The sequence below is a fragment of the Dendrobates tinctorius genome, unplaced genomic scaffold (assembly GCF_039654945.1).
Source record: "Dendrobates tinctorius isolate UK_male_01 unplaced genomic scaffold, ASM3965494v1 ptg000008l, whole genome shotgun sequence".
In the NCBI taxonomy this organism is placed as follows: Eukaryota; Metazoa; Chordata; class Amphibia; order Anura; family Dendrobatidae; genus Dendrobates; species Dendrobates tinctorius.
The window spans coordinates 22919026-22935470 of NW_027361676.1; the positions used below are offsets into that span (position 1 = coordinate 22919026).

The 16445-nt window shown below is 45.5% G+C and overlaps 1 protein-coding gene across 3 annotated transcripts in view; it reads right to left on the minus strand.

The window, feature by feature from the left end:
* Nucleotides 1–6214, minus strand: part of CTSO (cathepsin O) — a 39150-nt gene extending 32936 nt beyond the window's left edge. For 2 of the 3 annotated variants that reach the window (XM_073576433.1, XM_073576432.1), the window contains exons 1-2: nucleotides 5953–6214; nucleotides 3427–3532 (exon numbers count right to left, since the gene is read on the minus strand). In XM_073576433.1, the coding sequence (XP_073432534.1) occupies nucleotides 3427–3532; nucleotides 5953–6183 (337 nt within the window). In that variant the 5' untranslated portion in view covers nucleotides 6184–6214. Of the gene's footprint in view, nucleotides 1–3426; nucleotides 3533–3653; nucleotides 3871–5952 lie in introns of those variants that run through there. The other variant, XM_073576434.1, reaches the window with a different exon arrangement.
* Nucleotides 6215–16445: the final 10231 nt, after the last annotated feature.

The window sequence follows — 16445 nt, forward strand, 5'->3', positions numbered from 1 at the left end:
CTGCTTGTGTTGTGCTGTATTGTATTTCCATGGAGCCCATGGAAGTCAACTGGGTTTCCTTGTTGACATTATTTCACATGTTCCTTCCAGCGCTTCCCCACCCCCATTGTTTCAAATTGGCAATCCTGTCATTCCTTTTGGTACAACCCCAGTGAACAATGGCTTTCCTGCTGTGCCAGCCAATTGTGTTTTGGTTAGTTAAAGCATGTACTTTAATAGATCTATCCCCATATATTTTAATTTCTTTTCAATAAAAGTGCATTTTGAGTTCATCTAAAGTATTCTGGCCAGAAGAACAACAAAGTTATGATTTACTTGGGGTTTGAATATCTTGCATTTCATACTATCAACGCAGTGGTGACTTGGAAACGCCGACTGCATCGCTCTTCAAAGTGCCATTCAATTCTCAAAACAAAAGATGACAACCTAGTTCAAGAACCAACAGAACATTATCATGACTCCTGCCCTCAAAAAGCAGAAGCAAATGTGCTTCTGTCCTGCATAGCATCTCACCTAGAATGGTATATTATTTTCCTGCCCTGCAGAGCATCTCAGCCAAACCTGTATACTATCCCCCTGTCCTGCAGAGCATTTAACCTATAATTCTATACTATCCCCGTCCTGCAGAGCATCTCACCTATAATTCTACACTATTCTCTGTCCTGCAGAGCATCTCACCTATAATTCTAGATTATTCTTCTGCCCTACAGAGCATCTCACCTATACCTGTATACTATCCCCCTGTTCTGCAGAGCATTTAACCTATAATTCTATACTAATCTCTGCCCAGCAGATCATCTCACCTATAATTGTATATTATTTTCCTGCCCTGCAGATCATCTCACCTATAATTGTATATTATTTTCCTGCCCTGCAGAGCATCTCACTTATAAGCCTATATTATTCTCCAGCTCTGCAGAGCATCTCACCTATACCTGTATACTATCCCCCTGTCCTGCAGAGCATTTAACCTATAATTCTATACTATTCTCTGTCCTGCAGATCATCTCACCTATAATTGTATATTATTTTCCTGCCCTGCAGAGCATCTCACCTATACCTGTATACTATCCCCCTGTTCTGAAGAGGATTTAACCTATAATTCTATACTATTCTCTGTCCTGCAGAGCATCTCACCTATAATTCTAGATTATTCTTCTGCCCTGCAGAGCATCTCACGTATACTTGCATACTATCCCCCTGTCCTGCAGAGCATTTAACCTATAGATCTATGCTACCCTCTGTCCTGCAGAGCATCTCACCTATAACTCGCTACTGTTTTCCTGTGGGTATTCATGTCTGTGGGCAATTTTCTGTAGGCATTTTTCACATATCATGTGAACATCCTCACCTTGAACCTCAAATATCATATATCTGAAACTTTGTGATGATGCAATTGGCAATTTTCGTTGTGGGCAATTTTCGTTGTGGGCAATTTTCTGGTCACTGTTTGGAGGGCCCCTGATGTGCCTAAACAGTGAAAAAACCCGACAAGTGACCCCATTTGGGAAACTCTACCCCTTAAAGAACTTATCTAGATGTGTGGTGAGCACTTTGAACCCCCAAGTGCTTCACATAGGATTATAAAGCAAAGCAGTGAAAATAAAAAATCTTTCTTTTTCCCTATTTTTTATTTTCATAAAGCTAACAGGAGAAACTAGACCACAAAAGTTGTTATGCAATTTGTCCTGAGTACACTGATACCCCATATATGGGGGGTGAAGCACTGTTTGGGCGCATGGGAAGGCTCAGAAGCGAAGGCTATTTTGGAATGCAGACTTTGATGGAATGTTCTGCGGGCGTCATGTTGAGTTTGCAGAGCCCCTGATGTGTCTAAACAGTAGAAATCCCCCACAAGTGAACCCATTTTGGAATCTAGATCCCCCAAGGAGCTTATCTAGAAGTGTGGTGAGCACTTTGAACCCCCTAGTGCTTCACAGAAGATTATAACGCAGAGCCGTGAAAATAAAAAATCTTTTTTTTTCCACAAAAGCGATTTTTAGCCAGCAATTTTTTTTATTTTCCCAAGGGTAATAGGAGAAATTAGACCCCCAAAGTTGGTTTGCAATTTGTCCTGAGTACGCTGATGCCCCATATATTGGGGTAAACCACTGTTTGGGCACACGTCTGGGCTCGGAAGGGAGGGCGCACCATTTGACTTTTTGAACGCAAAATTGGCTGGAATCAATTGTGGCGCCATGTCGCGTTTGGAGACCCCCGATGTGCCTAAATAATGGAAACCCCTCAATTCTAACCTCCAACCCTAACCCCAACACACCTCTAACCCTAATCCCAACCCTAACGCTAATCCTAATTCCAACCCTAACCCTAATTCTAACCCTATAGAAAAATGAAAATAAATATATTTTCTTTAATTCATTATTATATTTCCCTATCTAAGGGGGTGATAAAGGGGGGGGTTGTTTACAATTTTTTTTTATTTTGATCACTGTGATAGGGTTTATCAAAGCATATCTGGAATGAATGAATGGAATCTGCTAACCAGCAGATTCGGTGGGTGCACTGCGCATGCGCCCGCCATTTTCTTCCCGGAAGAAGATGGCGGAGCCCACCGGAGAATGAAGGAGGGCCCGAGGACCACCGGGAGGTACCTGGGGGGGGGGGGAATCGGGGACCCTATTTCCCTCTCCTTTGATGTGCGATCACATCAGAGGGGAAAGTAAATGCAAAATTGCGGCTTTTTTTGCGGTCGCCTTTATACGGTTAATAACAGCGATTGCAAAAGAGGGGTTGGTAAAAACCGACCCAAATCATGTTCTCTGGGGTCTCGGCTACCCCCGGCAGCCGAGACCCCAGAGAAAATCTGACTTTGGGGGGCGCTATACACTTTTTCCACTGTGGTTTAAGTATCCTTAATTACCGCCGTTAAAAGGGGTTACATTTTTGTACCAGGAGTGGCATAAGGACACCCAGCAGTGTGAAAGACTGGTGGAAGGCATGCCAAGATGCATGAAAGCGGAGATTAAAAATCATGATTATTCCACAAAATATTGATTTCTGAACTCTTCCTGAGGTAAAACATTAGTATTGTTGTTTCTAAATGATTATGAATCTGATTTCTTAGCATTATTTGAGGTCTGCAAGCGCTGCATTTTTTTTGTTATTTTGACCATTTCTCATTTTCTGAAAATAAATACAAAATTTAGGGCTTGGAAATTCGAAGACATGTCAGTAGTTTATAGAATAAAAGAGCAATTTACATTTTACTCAAAAAATATACCTATAAAGAGAAAAACCAGACAAAATGAAAATTTTGCAGCGGTCTCTTAATTTTTGCCAGAGCTGTATATGTGAGCAGAGCTTCACATGTAGGATCATGCGATACCCCTTTATTTAGCCCCCACAGTGGCAAAGGGGTTCTCCTGTCCCACCATGTGAGAGACACAATAATTGACAGTAACTTACTGGTAAATTCTTCAATTGTCAAATCAGAAAACTGATTAATTCCATAATAAGCATCGCCACTATCCTGGGCATTCCGGTTCAGAAACTTGTGTCTCTCCAGGCTGTCCTAAAAGAGAAAAGGGTACAACATTACTTTATCAGCATTTCACAACATCATCTAAAGAGGAAAATCATCACTGACATCACAAAAAAGACACAGAAGCGTTCAGGAAGGAATATGTGCCGACCTGTAGTCCTCATGCACACAGTCATGTTATGATATATTCACATGAGCAGATTTAACACAGAAATTTGTTCAGATGACCAGGATTGTTTCTGCAATTCTGCAACACAGGTATGGATGGCTACAAACCCCATTCAGAATAATGGGACAGCTGCAGGAGTTTTGTAAAGGGACTGTCAGCACAGAACGACAGTTCAAGCCAAGCACAGGCGTTCGGTGCTTCACGGCGGGGCCAATCATTTATACAAACCGTCCCACCTGCTTGTTTTCCCTCTATCTCTGCCCTTCTCTGCCTCTATGAAACCAGAGCTGTCAATCAAAGAAGAAGGGGATGCACATTCAGGGAAAACAAGCAGGTGGGGAGGTATATATAATGTCTGGCCCCACTGTGAAGCCCCAAGCGGCAGTACTTAGCATGAACAATCATCTTGTGCGGACCTGTCAGCAGGATTGCACTCAGTGACCTACAGACAGTGTCAGGTCGGCGCCATTATACTGATTACAATGATACCTTGGGTGATGAAATCCATCTTGTGGTTGTTGTTTTTTATTTTCAGTTAATAATATGCTCGTGCCCCAGAGCGACCTGTGTGTGTGTGTGTGTGGGGGGGGGTCTTCATGTGGTGCTCTGTTCTTATATTCATCCTTATGGGCTTAAATGACAGCTCACCGATCCCTCAGTGACGAGCCTCCTATTTTAAATACTGTGCTTGATCTTGCACAGTTTATATTGTGTTCTTTGGAAAAAAAATTTAACTAAAGCAAAAGGCGGTGGCACATTTTGTTGGAGAAAAAAGTGGCTGCACCAAAATGGCGCCAGCGCTTGCTCAGTAGCATCTATTGTCAATAGATACTACTGTGCAAGCGCCAGCACCATTTTGCTGTAATTTTTTTCCCAAAGAACACAATATGAACTGCGCAGGCGCAATATTTAAAGTAGGGGGCAGGTCAGTGACCTGTCAGCAGTCTTCATTATGAATAGCACCTCATTATGACCCCCCCACAGGCTGCCCCGAAGCACAAGGATATCATTAACACAAAACTGAAAATAAAGATTAAACAACAACCACAAGACGGATTTCATCACTCATAACATTTTAATCAGTATAATGGCGACGACCTGACAGTGTCTGTAGGTTACTGTGCACAATCCTGCTGACAGGTTCACTTTAAAGAAAAAAAAATCCTCAGTGTCTGAATATCTATGGCTCTGCCATGTGTCTCATTCAGATGAGCATATTTTTAGTCCGCATGTTGTGACCACACACAGACCAATTATTGCACATAAGAATTTTTACACACTGCTTGTCTAGCTCATTTTATGGACCACAAAAATTCACACAATAGCAGAAAGTTCCCGTCCAACCATGTGGACTGCAGATGTGATTGCTCCAAAGCGTTAAAGGGCCTTTCTGAAGTTTGGAAGTTATTGCCTATCACTGGAGGTTCCACCGATTTCAAGAACCATGTCAAAGAAGCGGAGGTCAATAATGTTCCATGCCGCTGTATTCAGTCTTAATGGGACCACTGGAGATAGCCGAGAGCTGTACTTCACTAGTCCACCCCCATAATAATGTATGATGGCGCAGTGCGCATGATTGACCTCTGCTCCTTTCACACATGGATATTCGGTATGAGTGAGGGTCCCAGCGGTTCCCATTGAAAGGGGACAATGTGCAAACATGAGAATCCCTTTTTATTCCCTTCCAGACACAAAATGCACACGTGGGATCCTGCGGTATGGAGGATGCACAGGCGCTGGAGGCCTCCGGAGGCGTGGGAGGAGCTGGAGGACCTGGAGGTGCAGGCGCTGAAGGCGGTGTTACACAGCACCTGCCGCAAACTGCAGCTCTGTGCCATTACTGAAACGCTACTGCCAACCTCTGATGTTTCGGTGGGGCGGCACTAGTGAGGAGGCTGCCCCCAGAATCACCCTTTTTACTCAACACGACAATGAAGAAATAACCAGATTTCATGTCATTCCACCTGTCCAACACATGAAATCCGTATGGCAAACAGCGTAAAGAACAAAGACAAGAACCGGCATTCTCTGCTCCTCGCAGCTCACTTTAAAAATGCAATAAAATGATAATAAAAAATTGCAAAACGACAAGTAAAAAAGGAGTCACAAAGCTCCATGGGGGAAACTGCGCACAAACCGCGGGGAGGGGAACATCCTACACCTCATATATAGAAAGATGTCAGTATGGCGCCGCCTGCTGGACTACACCTGCATTACTGCCACTTGGATCGCCGCCAGTAGACACGCCAGCTACACCGGCACAACACGCATGCGCTAGTACCAGGAATATTCTGTATCTGTCGGCCGGGGACTTCTTGCCCGGTATCTCCAGGAAGCGCCGCTCTGTGCCGTTGTGTGCGGGTCTGTGAGGCGTCCCGGTGGCGGGCACAGTGCTGCTCTCATTGTGTGCTGGGGGTCTGTCCTCCTGACATGGCGGCGGCTCTCCGGCAGACACGGGCACTGACCAGCTCACATGGACACTCACACAGCCCACGACACACAGCCACCACATCCTTCCCACAGACACGCAGGAAGTGACTGAGCCCCCACCACGGCGCTTCCTTGTCTCAGTGCAGCCGCTTGTGCGCCATCTTCCTGCCACCCTGCGCCATTGCTGTCACTGTTCCCCGGGGCCCGGTGTTCATGTAGTGTGGAGGGGTCTGCACATAAAGCCCCGCATTCCCAGAGTAGGTGCACACGTTGCGGATTTTCCCCCCGGATTTTGCTAAATCCGCAGCAAAAATGACCTGCGGTTTACCTGCAGATTTTGTGCGGATTTCCCCTACGTTTTTAGGCTAAGTGCACACGTACTTTTTCTGCGGATTTTTCCGAACAGATTTTAAGAAATCCGCAGGTCAAATGACCTCCATTTTTCCTGCAGAATTGTTCCCTTCACACTTGCGTTTTTTTGCACTGCGTGCGCAGTGCAAACGCGCATAAAAAATGCATCATGCGTTTTTATGCGTTTTCTTATTTTTTGCGCGTGGTTTTTACAAAAAATGTGTTTTTAAATGCGCACGTCAGCGCTCCCATAGACTTTAATGTGTTTTTGGATGAATTCCGTGCGCAACAGGTTGCATTTTGTGCGACCGGGCGCACACTGCAAAAAAAAAAACGCATGCGCGGACAAACGCATGACGATGCGCACCCATGTTAAATATAGGAAAAAAACCGCATGCGCATGTATGTGCAAAAACGCAAGTGTGAAAGTAGCCTAAAACACTGCGGAATCCACACAAAGAATTGACATACTGCGGAAATGAACCCACAGCGTTTATGCTGTTGATTTTTCCGCAGCATGTGCACAGCGTTTTTTAGTCTCCATAGGCTAGAATGGCACTGTACTGCGGATCCGCAGTAGAATCCGCAACGTGTGCACATACCCTTAGGCTGTGTTCACACACAAGAGTTTTTTTTTGCGTTTTTCCCGTGAATTTACCAAAAATCCGCAGGGAAAAACGCAAAAAAGAAGCTTCCCATTCATTTTAATGCATTTTGCACTTTTTGTGCATATTGATGCGTTTTTTACCGCGAAAAAAACGCTTCGCGGTAAAAAACGCAGCATGCTCATTAATTTCGCGGTAAATTCCTCATTTCTGGTTATGTTCTATGTGTCTGGGGACGCACGAAAAAAATCGCGGCAAAAAACGTGGTAAAAACGCGCGTTTTCTGAGAAGGAGTCCTGTTTTTATGCAGAAATTTTCTGCATACATGTCCACATAGCCTTAGGGTTTTGGTTTGGAGGGGGGGGACAACCTTCTGATTGGTCCCCTGTCGCACCCTAATAGTAGGTATAGGAGAACTCAGCAGATGATAGGCCTGTTACTAAAATAAATCTCTATTAGGGACGCTTTTAGGCAAAATGAGGCCCTAAACAAAGTTTAACATGGGGCCCCAAATGCTTACATATTGCACACCACACAGAAGCATTTTGGTTGTATTTACATGTGCTGAGTTCAGGCCGCTAAATGAGTGTGATTGACAATATTGAAATTGTTCAACACTTGTTTCCCGGCCTCTTTCCACCGTCTGAGAAAGAATGATGGGGACAGAATGATCACTAATGGATCAATCTGTCCCCATACAGTATCATGTTATCAGCAGCACATCTACAGTTTATACCAGCGATGTGCTGCTGAGAATAATGATTTTTGTTCCAGCATAAACAAGCCAATCACTCAAAGAATATGAAGCATTTTGCTTGCTTAGTATAATACACCCCATAGTCATCCATATATTATAATGTGCCTCATAATCCTCCATATAATATAATGCACACCCCATAGTCCTCCATATAATATAATATGCCCTATAGTCCTCCATATAGTATAATACACCACTCAGTCCTCCATATAGTATAATACACTCCTCATAGTCCTCCATATATTAAAATACACTGCTCAATCCTCCACATAGTATAATACACTCCTCATAGTCCTCCATATATTAAAATACACTACTCAGTCCTCCATATGGTATAATACACTCCTCATAGTGCTCCATATAGTATAATGCACCGCCATAGTCATCCATGTAGTACAATTCACTTCCCATAGTATAATGCACCCCATAGTTCTTCATATAGTATAATGTATTCCCCATAGTCCTCGATACAGTATAATGCAGCCCACATATAGTATAATGCAGCCACCCCATAGAGCATAATGAAGCCACCCCAGAGTATAATGCAGCCACCCAACAGAGTATAATGCAACCACCCCACAAAGCATAATGTAACCCCCCATAGAATATAATGTAACCACCCTCATATAGTATAATGTAGCCCCCTCATAGAGTATAATGCAATCACCCCTCATAGAATATAACTATAATACAGCCCCCAAAGAATATAATGTAGCTCGAATAGAATATAATACAGCCCACCTCCCCATAGAATATAATGTAACCCCATCAAAGAGTATGATGCAATCCTCCCTCATAAAATCTAATACAGCCCCTTATAGAATATAGTGTTGCCCCCGATAGAATATATTACAGCCCACCTCCCCATAGTAAATAATTTAGCCCCCATAGAATATAATGCAGCCTCCCATAGTATGTAACACAGCCTTCCCCATAGAATATAATGTACCCCCATAATATATAACACAGCCTCCCCCATAGAATATAATGTACCCCCCATAGAATATATTGTATAATGTACTTCTGTTCCCACAAGTATGCATTGCTGAATTTCCACCACTTTCTCATGCTCCTGAATGCCCCATGTGAACTGCATTGTATTGTATGTATGAATTGCTGAATCGCCACCACTTTCTCATGCTCCTGAATGCCCCATGTGAACGGCATTGTATTGTATATGGTATGCATTGCTGAATCTCCACCATTTTCTCATGCTCCTGAATGCCCCATGTGAACTGCATTGTATTGTATATGGTATGCTGTTGTGAACTCATTTTCTGGTTTACCTCTGGCTTCTGGTGAGGGTGGTGGAGATGGCTATGTTGACAGAGGAGTCGTGAGTTCTCCATCCAGGCTCCCTCTGGTGGTGACAGCAGGTAATGAAGCTGATCTAAATTGCAGAGACCTGCCACCTGAGGAGGAGGACTGTGAGTGGACATCAGGAGTCTCTGACTGGATTTAAGACAGCCTACTCCCTAATTTTGGGCTGGTGATTTTTTCCTGCCCTGAGGTTCTGGTTTCCAGTTCTGTTCCTGCCTTCTCAAGCTAAGTGTGCTCTGCTATTTTTTCACATGAGATTTGGTCTGGTTTACTCAGTTTTTGTGGTCAGCCAGCCCCTGCTGGGGCTGTGCTGAATATCCATTCTTATGTCTCTGTTTATGCCAGTTTGCTTTTTTTCCCTGATCAGATTGGTCTCTTTTTGCTCTGTCTTCAGAATATACTAGAGTGCTGATATAGGGAATTGAAGTCTAGCGACTTCATGGTTTTTGTTATCAGAAAGTGTTGGACATTTTTTGGCAGGGTTTTGTGCGTGATTGCAGACAGCATCTTTCCTTTCCTGTCCTTTCTAGTTAGTGTGGGCCCCATTGTTTGCTCAGCCTATTTTTCTATCTGTGTTTGTGTTTTCATCTTGTCTCACCGACAATACATGTTTGGGGGCTGTCTATTGCTTTGGGGTCTGCTCTGGGGCAGTTTAGATTTCCCCTTTTCTTGCTTTAGGCTTATTTAGTTCTCCAGCTGTGACGAGGCGTCTAGGATCATCGTAGGTACGATCCACGGCTACTGCTAGTTGTATGGATAGGATCAGGAGTCTACAATCCGCTTAGGTATCAACCTCTCTGGTTTTCTGGGGCTTAGCTTGTTTTTGTTTTTCCTCCTCGGTGACTCATTCATAGCAGTGTGCATTGCTAAATTTCCACCACTTTCTCATGCTCCTGAATGCCCCATGTGATCAAACTGCATTGTATTGTATATGGTATGCATTGCTGAATTTCCACCACTTTCTCATGCTCTTGAATGCCCCATGTGAACTGCATTGCATTGTATATGGTTTGCATTGCTTACCCATCTTCTTGTATCCATAATTGTACTCCATTCTTGTTATCTTTGCCACACATCTAAGTGGTCTGTATAACCCCTTCCCCCTTTTATGACCTTTGCTTAACTCTGTGCATTTGGCCTGGGCAGTCACACCCCACCTTCACTCACACCTAATTGTCTTTAGCTGCACATATATTCAGTACCATGGGTCTGCTCCAGACGTAGTCGGCTCCATCTATTTCAAAATCCATATTTCAAAGTACAGATTTCTAAGTTCTCTGAATTAGACTAGAATTGGACTGTAATTTGACTGCAAGGTAACGGACTATAACATCACAACAATGTGTCGCCATCTTTTTACTATAACCCCCATACTACTCTATTTCTCCCTAACTCCTGCGATCCCTCCACCCAGTAAGGAACTTGTCATTTCCCCCTCCATCCTTCCCAGCCATCTCACTTCTTTGTCACAACTGTTCCTCCACATACAATCCTTTTTCTCCAGACACACACAGCCACATCATGTCCTATCCTGCTCCCACCTTCTAATGCTCTGTCTACTACTCCTCATTGCTGGCGATGTATCCCCCAAATCCTGGCCCTCCTCAACACATCCCTACACTCACTTCTATCACCCTGCCACGATCCTCTACACGTCTTCACAACCATGATAACCTCAAACCCATTCATCCAGCCCCCACTCCCCCAACCCCCGCACGCTCTGTCTGCAACAAGCTATCATTTATCCATGACCTCTTTATCACCAACAAACTCTCCTTCCTTGCCATCACTGAAACCTGGCTCACTCCCTCTGACACAGCCTCTCCAGTTGTACCTTCCTTTGGCAGATTCCATCTCTCTCACACCCCTCACCCCAGCAACAAACATGGTGGAGGAGTTGGCTTGCTCCTGTCTGATACCTGCTCCTTTACTCCAATTCCTCTGCCACCCTCTGCTACTCTTCCCTCGTTCGAGGTGCACTCCGTCCGCATCTATTCCCCCTCCAACCTCCAACTGGCTGTCATCTACCGCCCCCCAGAACTAGCCATCTCCACCTTTCTTGACCACTTCACCACCTGGCTACTCCATTTCCTTTCTGCTGACATCCCCACCATCATCATGGGCGACTTCAACATCCCCATTGACACTTCCACCCCGGCTGCCTCTAAACTATCGGTCACGGCTTCCCTCGGCCTCACTCAATGGTCCTCTGTGGCCACTCACAAAGATGGTCACATGCTGGACCTTATCTTCACCCGTCTCTGTTCCCTCACTAATCTCAATAACTCACCCCTCACCCTGTCTGACCACAACCTACTGACATTCTCTTCCCTCTCCTCTCCTACTGTGCAACCCCCGCTCAATAAACTCGCTCACCCTCGCAGGAATCTCAAACACCTCAATTTACAATCTTTCTCTGAGTCCTTTCTATATCTCTCAGACAGACCTACCCTTCATGACACAGATGCTGCTGCCACTTTTTATAACACCACAATAACAGCAACACTTGATTCGGCTGCCCCCCTCACGCAGAGCAAGACTCGAACAACCAACAGGCAGCCCTGGCTGACCAGCCTGACCAAAGAACTGAGACGATTTCCAGGGCCGCTAAGCGGAGATGGAAGAGAACCCATTCTACTGAGCACTTCAACACATACAAACAGTCCCTTGCCAGCTTTAAGTCCACGCTCTCTGCCACAAAATAAACTTACTTCGCATCTCTCATATCCTCCCTGTCTCACAACCCTAAACAGCTCTTCAACACTTTCAATTCTCCACTTCGTCCCACAGCACCTCCTCCCCCTCCTCTCATTTCTGCTGATGACTTTGCCTCCTTCTTTAAGCAGAAGATCGACACGATCAGACAAAACTTTGGCCCGCAGCCCCCAATGCCCCTCTTAGCCGCTCAGCCCTGTTCTGTAAAAGCCAACTTCTCCACCATGACAGAAGATCAGCTCTCCAACCTTCTGTCAAGATCACACCTCACCACTTGTGCCTTCGACCCACTCCCGTCTCACTTCATCCCTAACTTGTCCACAGTCTTCATCCCATCTCTAACACACCTCTTCAACCTTTCACTTACAAATGGTGTATTTCCCTCATCCTTCAAACATGCCTCAATCACACCCATCCTCAAAAAGCCCTCCCTTGACCCATCCTCTGTGTCTAACTATCGTCCGATATCTCTTCTCCCTTACGCCTCAAAACTGCTGGAACAGCATGTATATCTTGAACTGTCCTCCCACCTCTCCTCCTCTTCCCTCTTTGACCGTTACAATCTGCCTTCCGACCGCATCACTCAACTGAAAGTGCCCTAATTAAAGTCACTAACGACTTACTAACCGCCAAGAGCAAGCGACACTACTCTGTCCTCCTTCTCCTGGACCTGTCCTCTGCCTTCGACACCGTAGACCATTCCCTCCTGCTACAGACTCTCTCATCTCTTGGCATCACAGACTTGGCCCTATCCTGGATCTCATCATACCTAACAGACTGAACATTTAGTGTCTCCCTCTCACACACCACCTCCTCACCTCGCCCCCTGACTGTCGGTGTTCCTCAAGGCTCTGTCCTAGGACCCCTACTCTTCTCCATCTACACCTTTGGCTTGGGACAGCTCATAGAATCCCATGGTTTGCAGTACCACATCTATGCCGATGACACGCAGATCTACCTATCTGGAGCCAACCTCGCCTCCTTTCTGACTGAAATCCCACAAAGTCTGTCTGCTATGTCAGCCTTCTTCTCTGCTCGCTTTCTCAAACTGAACATGGACAAAACAGAATTCATCATTTTTCCCCCATCTCACTCTACCTTTCCACCAGACCTATCCATCAGTGTCAATGGTTGCTCTCTTTCCCCAGTCCCGCACGCTTGGTGCCTTGGGGTGATCCTCGACTCTGCGCTCTCTTTCAAACCACATATCCAAGCCCTTGCCTCCTCCTGCCGCCTCAAACTCAAAAATATTTCCCGGATCCGCTCTTTCCTCAACCACGAAACCACAAAAACACTAGTGCATGCTCTTATCATCTCCCGCCTCGACTACTGCAACCTCCTACTCTCTGGCCTCCCCTCTAGCACTCTGGCTCCACTCCAGTCCATCCTACACTCTGCTGCCTGACTAATCCTCCTGTCTCCCCGCTATTCCCCAGCCTCCCCCCTATGCCAGGACCTTCACTGGCTTCCTATTGCCCAGAGGCTCCAATTCAAAACCCTAACCATGACATACAAAACCATCCACAACCTGTCTCCTCCATACATCTGTGACATGGTCTCTAGGTACCTACCCACATGCAACCTTTGATCACCTCAAGATCTCCTTCTCTACTCCCCCCTTATCTCTTCTTCCCACAACCGCATACAAGACTTTTCCCGTGCTTCCCCCATACTCTGGAACTCTCTGCCGCAACACATCAGACTCTCACCATCAACGGAAACCTTCAAGAAGAATCTGAAGACCCACCTGTTCCAACAAGCCTACAGCCTGCAATGATCCTCGGTCTACTGAACCACCGCACGACCTTCTCTACCCTCTCCTACTGTATTCTCACCCATCCTTGTACACTGTGAGCCCTCGCGGGCAGGGTCCACGCTCCTTATGTATTTGTGTGTCCCTTGTCTTACACATGTTTATTGTACCTGTCTATATTTCCCCTTTTCACATGTAAAGTGCCATGGAATAAATGGCGCTATATAAATGCATAATAATAATAATAATGTACCCCCATAGTATATAACACAGCCACATAGTATATAACACAGCCTTCCCCATAGAATATAATATACCCTCATAGTATATAGCACAGCCTCCCCTACAGAATATAATATACTCTGCCAATAGTACATAACACAGCCCGCATAGCATATAAAACAGCCAGCATAGTATATAACAGAGCCCACATAGTATATAGCACAGGTCACATAGTATATAGCACAGCCCACATAGTATATAGCACAGCCCGCATAGTATATAACAGCCCACATAGTATATAACACAGCCTGCATAGTATATAACACAGCCCGCATAGGATATAGCACAGCCCACATAGGATATAGCACAGCCCACATAGTATATAGCACAGCCCACATAGTATATAGCACAGCCCGCATAGTATATAGCACAGCCCTCATAGTATATAGCACAGCCCACATAGTTTATAGCACAGCCTCATAGCATATACTGTAGCACAGCCTCATAGTATATAGCATAGCCCTCATAGTGTATATCAAAGCCCTCATAGTATATAGCACAGCCCACATAGTATATAGCACAGCCTCATAGTGTATAGCACAGCCCGCATAGTATATAGCACAGCCCTCATAGTATACAGCACAACCCTCATAGTATATAGCACAGCCCACATAGTATATAGCACAGCCTCATAGTGTATAGCACAGCCCGCATAGTATATAGCACAGCCCTCATAGTATACAGCACAACCCTCATAGTATATAGCACAGCCCACATAGTATATAGCACAGCCTCATAGTATATAGCACAGCCTTCATAGTATATAGACGAGCCCGCATCTCTCCCCCCTTCCCCCCGTGAATGGCCCCACAGTCCAGTAATCACTGTTAGAGTAAAAAAAACCAACACAATCCTCACCTCTCCTCGTGCCCGCGCTGCTCCCGGCTCTTGTCTCAGCCCGCACTGCCTGGTACACAGTGAGTATGTGATGACGTCATCACGCACCCGCAGTTTCAGAGGCAGAATGGGGAATGATGGGAAGGGAGCGTCAACTGACGCTCTCTCCATCATTGCTTTGAACTGTACCGAAGTCTATGACGCCGTATAGTTCAATGCGGCGTCGGCGGGGGAGTCAGCACTGGGGGCAGGCGGGCCTCCCTGTCTCACGGACCCCACAGCAGCTGTGTGCTGTGCCGCTAGCTGGGGGCCCCTGTGGGAGCGAGGGCCCTAGGCAGCTGCCTGGTCTGCCTGCCCCAAATGCCAGCCCTGCCTGTGTGATACTGTGTGCTGAGCTGTGTATCTAATCCTATACTCTGTGATACAGTCTGCGGAGCCATGTATCTAATCCACTCCTCTGTGATACTGTCTGCTGAGCCATGTGTCTAATCCTATCCTGTGTGATGAGCGGTGTATCTAATCCGATACTGTTTGCTGAGCCGTGTATCTAATCCTATCCTGTGTGATCCTGTCTGCTGAGCCGTGTATTTAATCTTATCCTGTGTGATACTGTCTGCTGAGCCGTGTGTCTAATCCTATCCTGTGTGGTACTGTTTTCTGAGCGGTGTATCTAATCTTATTCTGTGTGATACTGTCTGCTGAGCCATGTGTCTAATCCTCTCCTGTGTGATACTGTGGGCTGAGCCGTGTATCTAATCCTATCCTGTGTGATACTGTCTGCGGACCTGTGTATCAAATCCTATCCTTGTGATACTGATTGCTGAACAGTGTATCTAATCCTATACTGTGTGATACTGTGTTCTGAGCTGTGTATCTAATCCTATCCTGTGTGATACTGTGTGCTGACTGCTGAGCCATGTATGTAATCCTATCCTGTGTGATAGTCTGCTGAACTGTGTATCTAATTCTATCCTGTATGATACTGTGTGCTGAGCAGTGTATCTAATCCTATCCTGTGTGATACTGACTGCTGAGCTGTGTATCTAATCCTATCATGTGTGATACTGTCTGCTGAACCGTGTATCTAATCCTATCCTGTGTGATACTGACTTCTGAGCTGCGTATCTAATCCTATCCTGTGTGATACTGTCTGCTGAGCCGTGTATCTAATCCTATCCTGTGTGATACTGACTGCTGAGCCATGTGTCTAATCCTATCCTGTGTGATACTGCCTGCTGAGCCATGTGTCTAATCCTATCCTGTGTGATACAGTCTGCTGAGCCGTGTATCTAATCCTATCCTGTGTGATACTTGGCTCCCCCTGCAGTCTGTGTCAGAGGGTGGTCTGTGTTGGCACGGTAATAAATTGTGTTATTTCCAGCTTTACAGAAGGAAGATAACACCATAGAAATTATAAAAATAATAGGCCTCAGTTACCACAACTGTCTAAAAGGAAAACTGTTGCTCATAGCAACCAATCACAGCTCAGCTTTCATCTTTAAGGGTGTGTGCACACGCTGCGGAATCTGCTGCGGATTGATCCGTGCGGATTTTTCAAAATCCGCAGGTAAATCCACAGGTCAAAAGACCTACGGTTTATCTGCGGATTAGCCTGCGGTTTATCATCTCTACAATGGAGGAGATGGTAAACCGCAACGGAATCCGCAGAAAGAATTGACATGTCAATTCTTTCTGCGGTTTAGAAACCGCAGCAAATCCAGGCG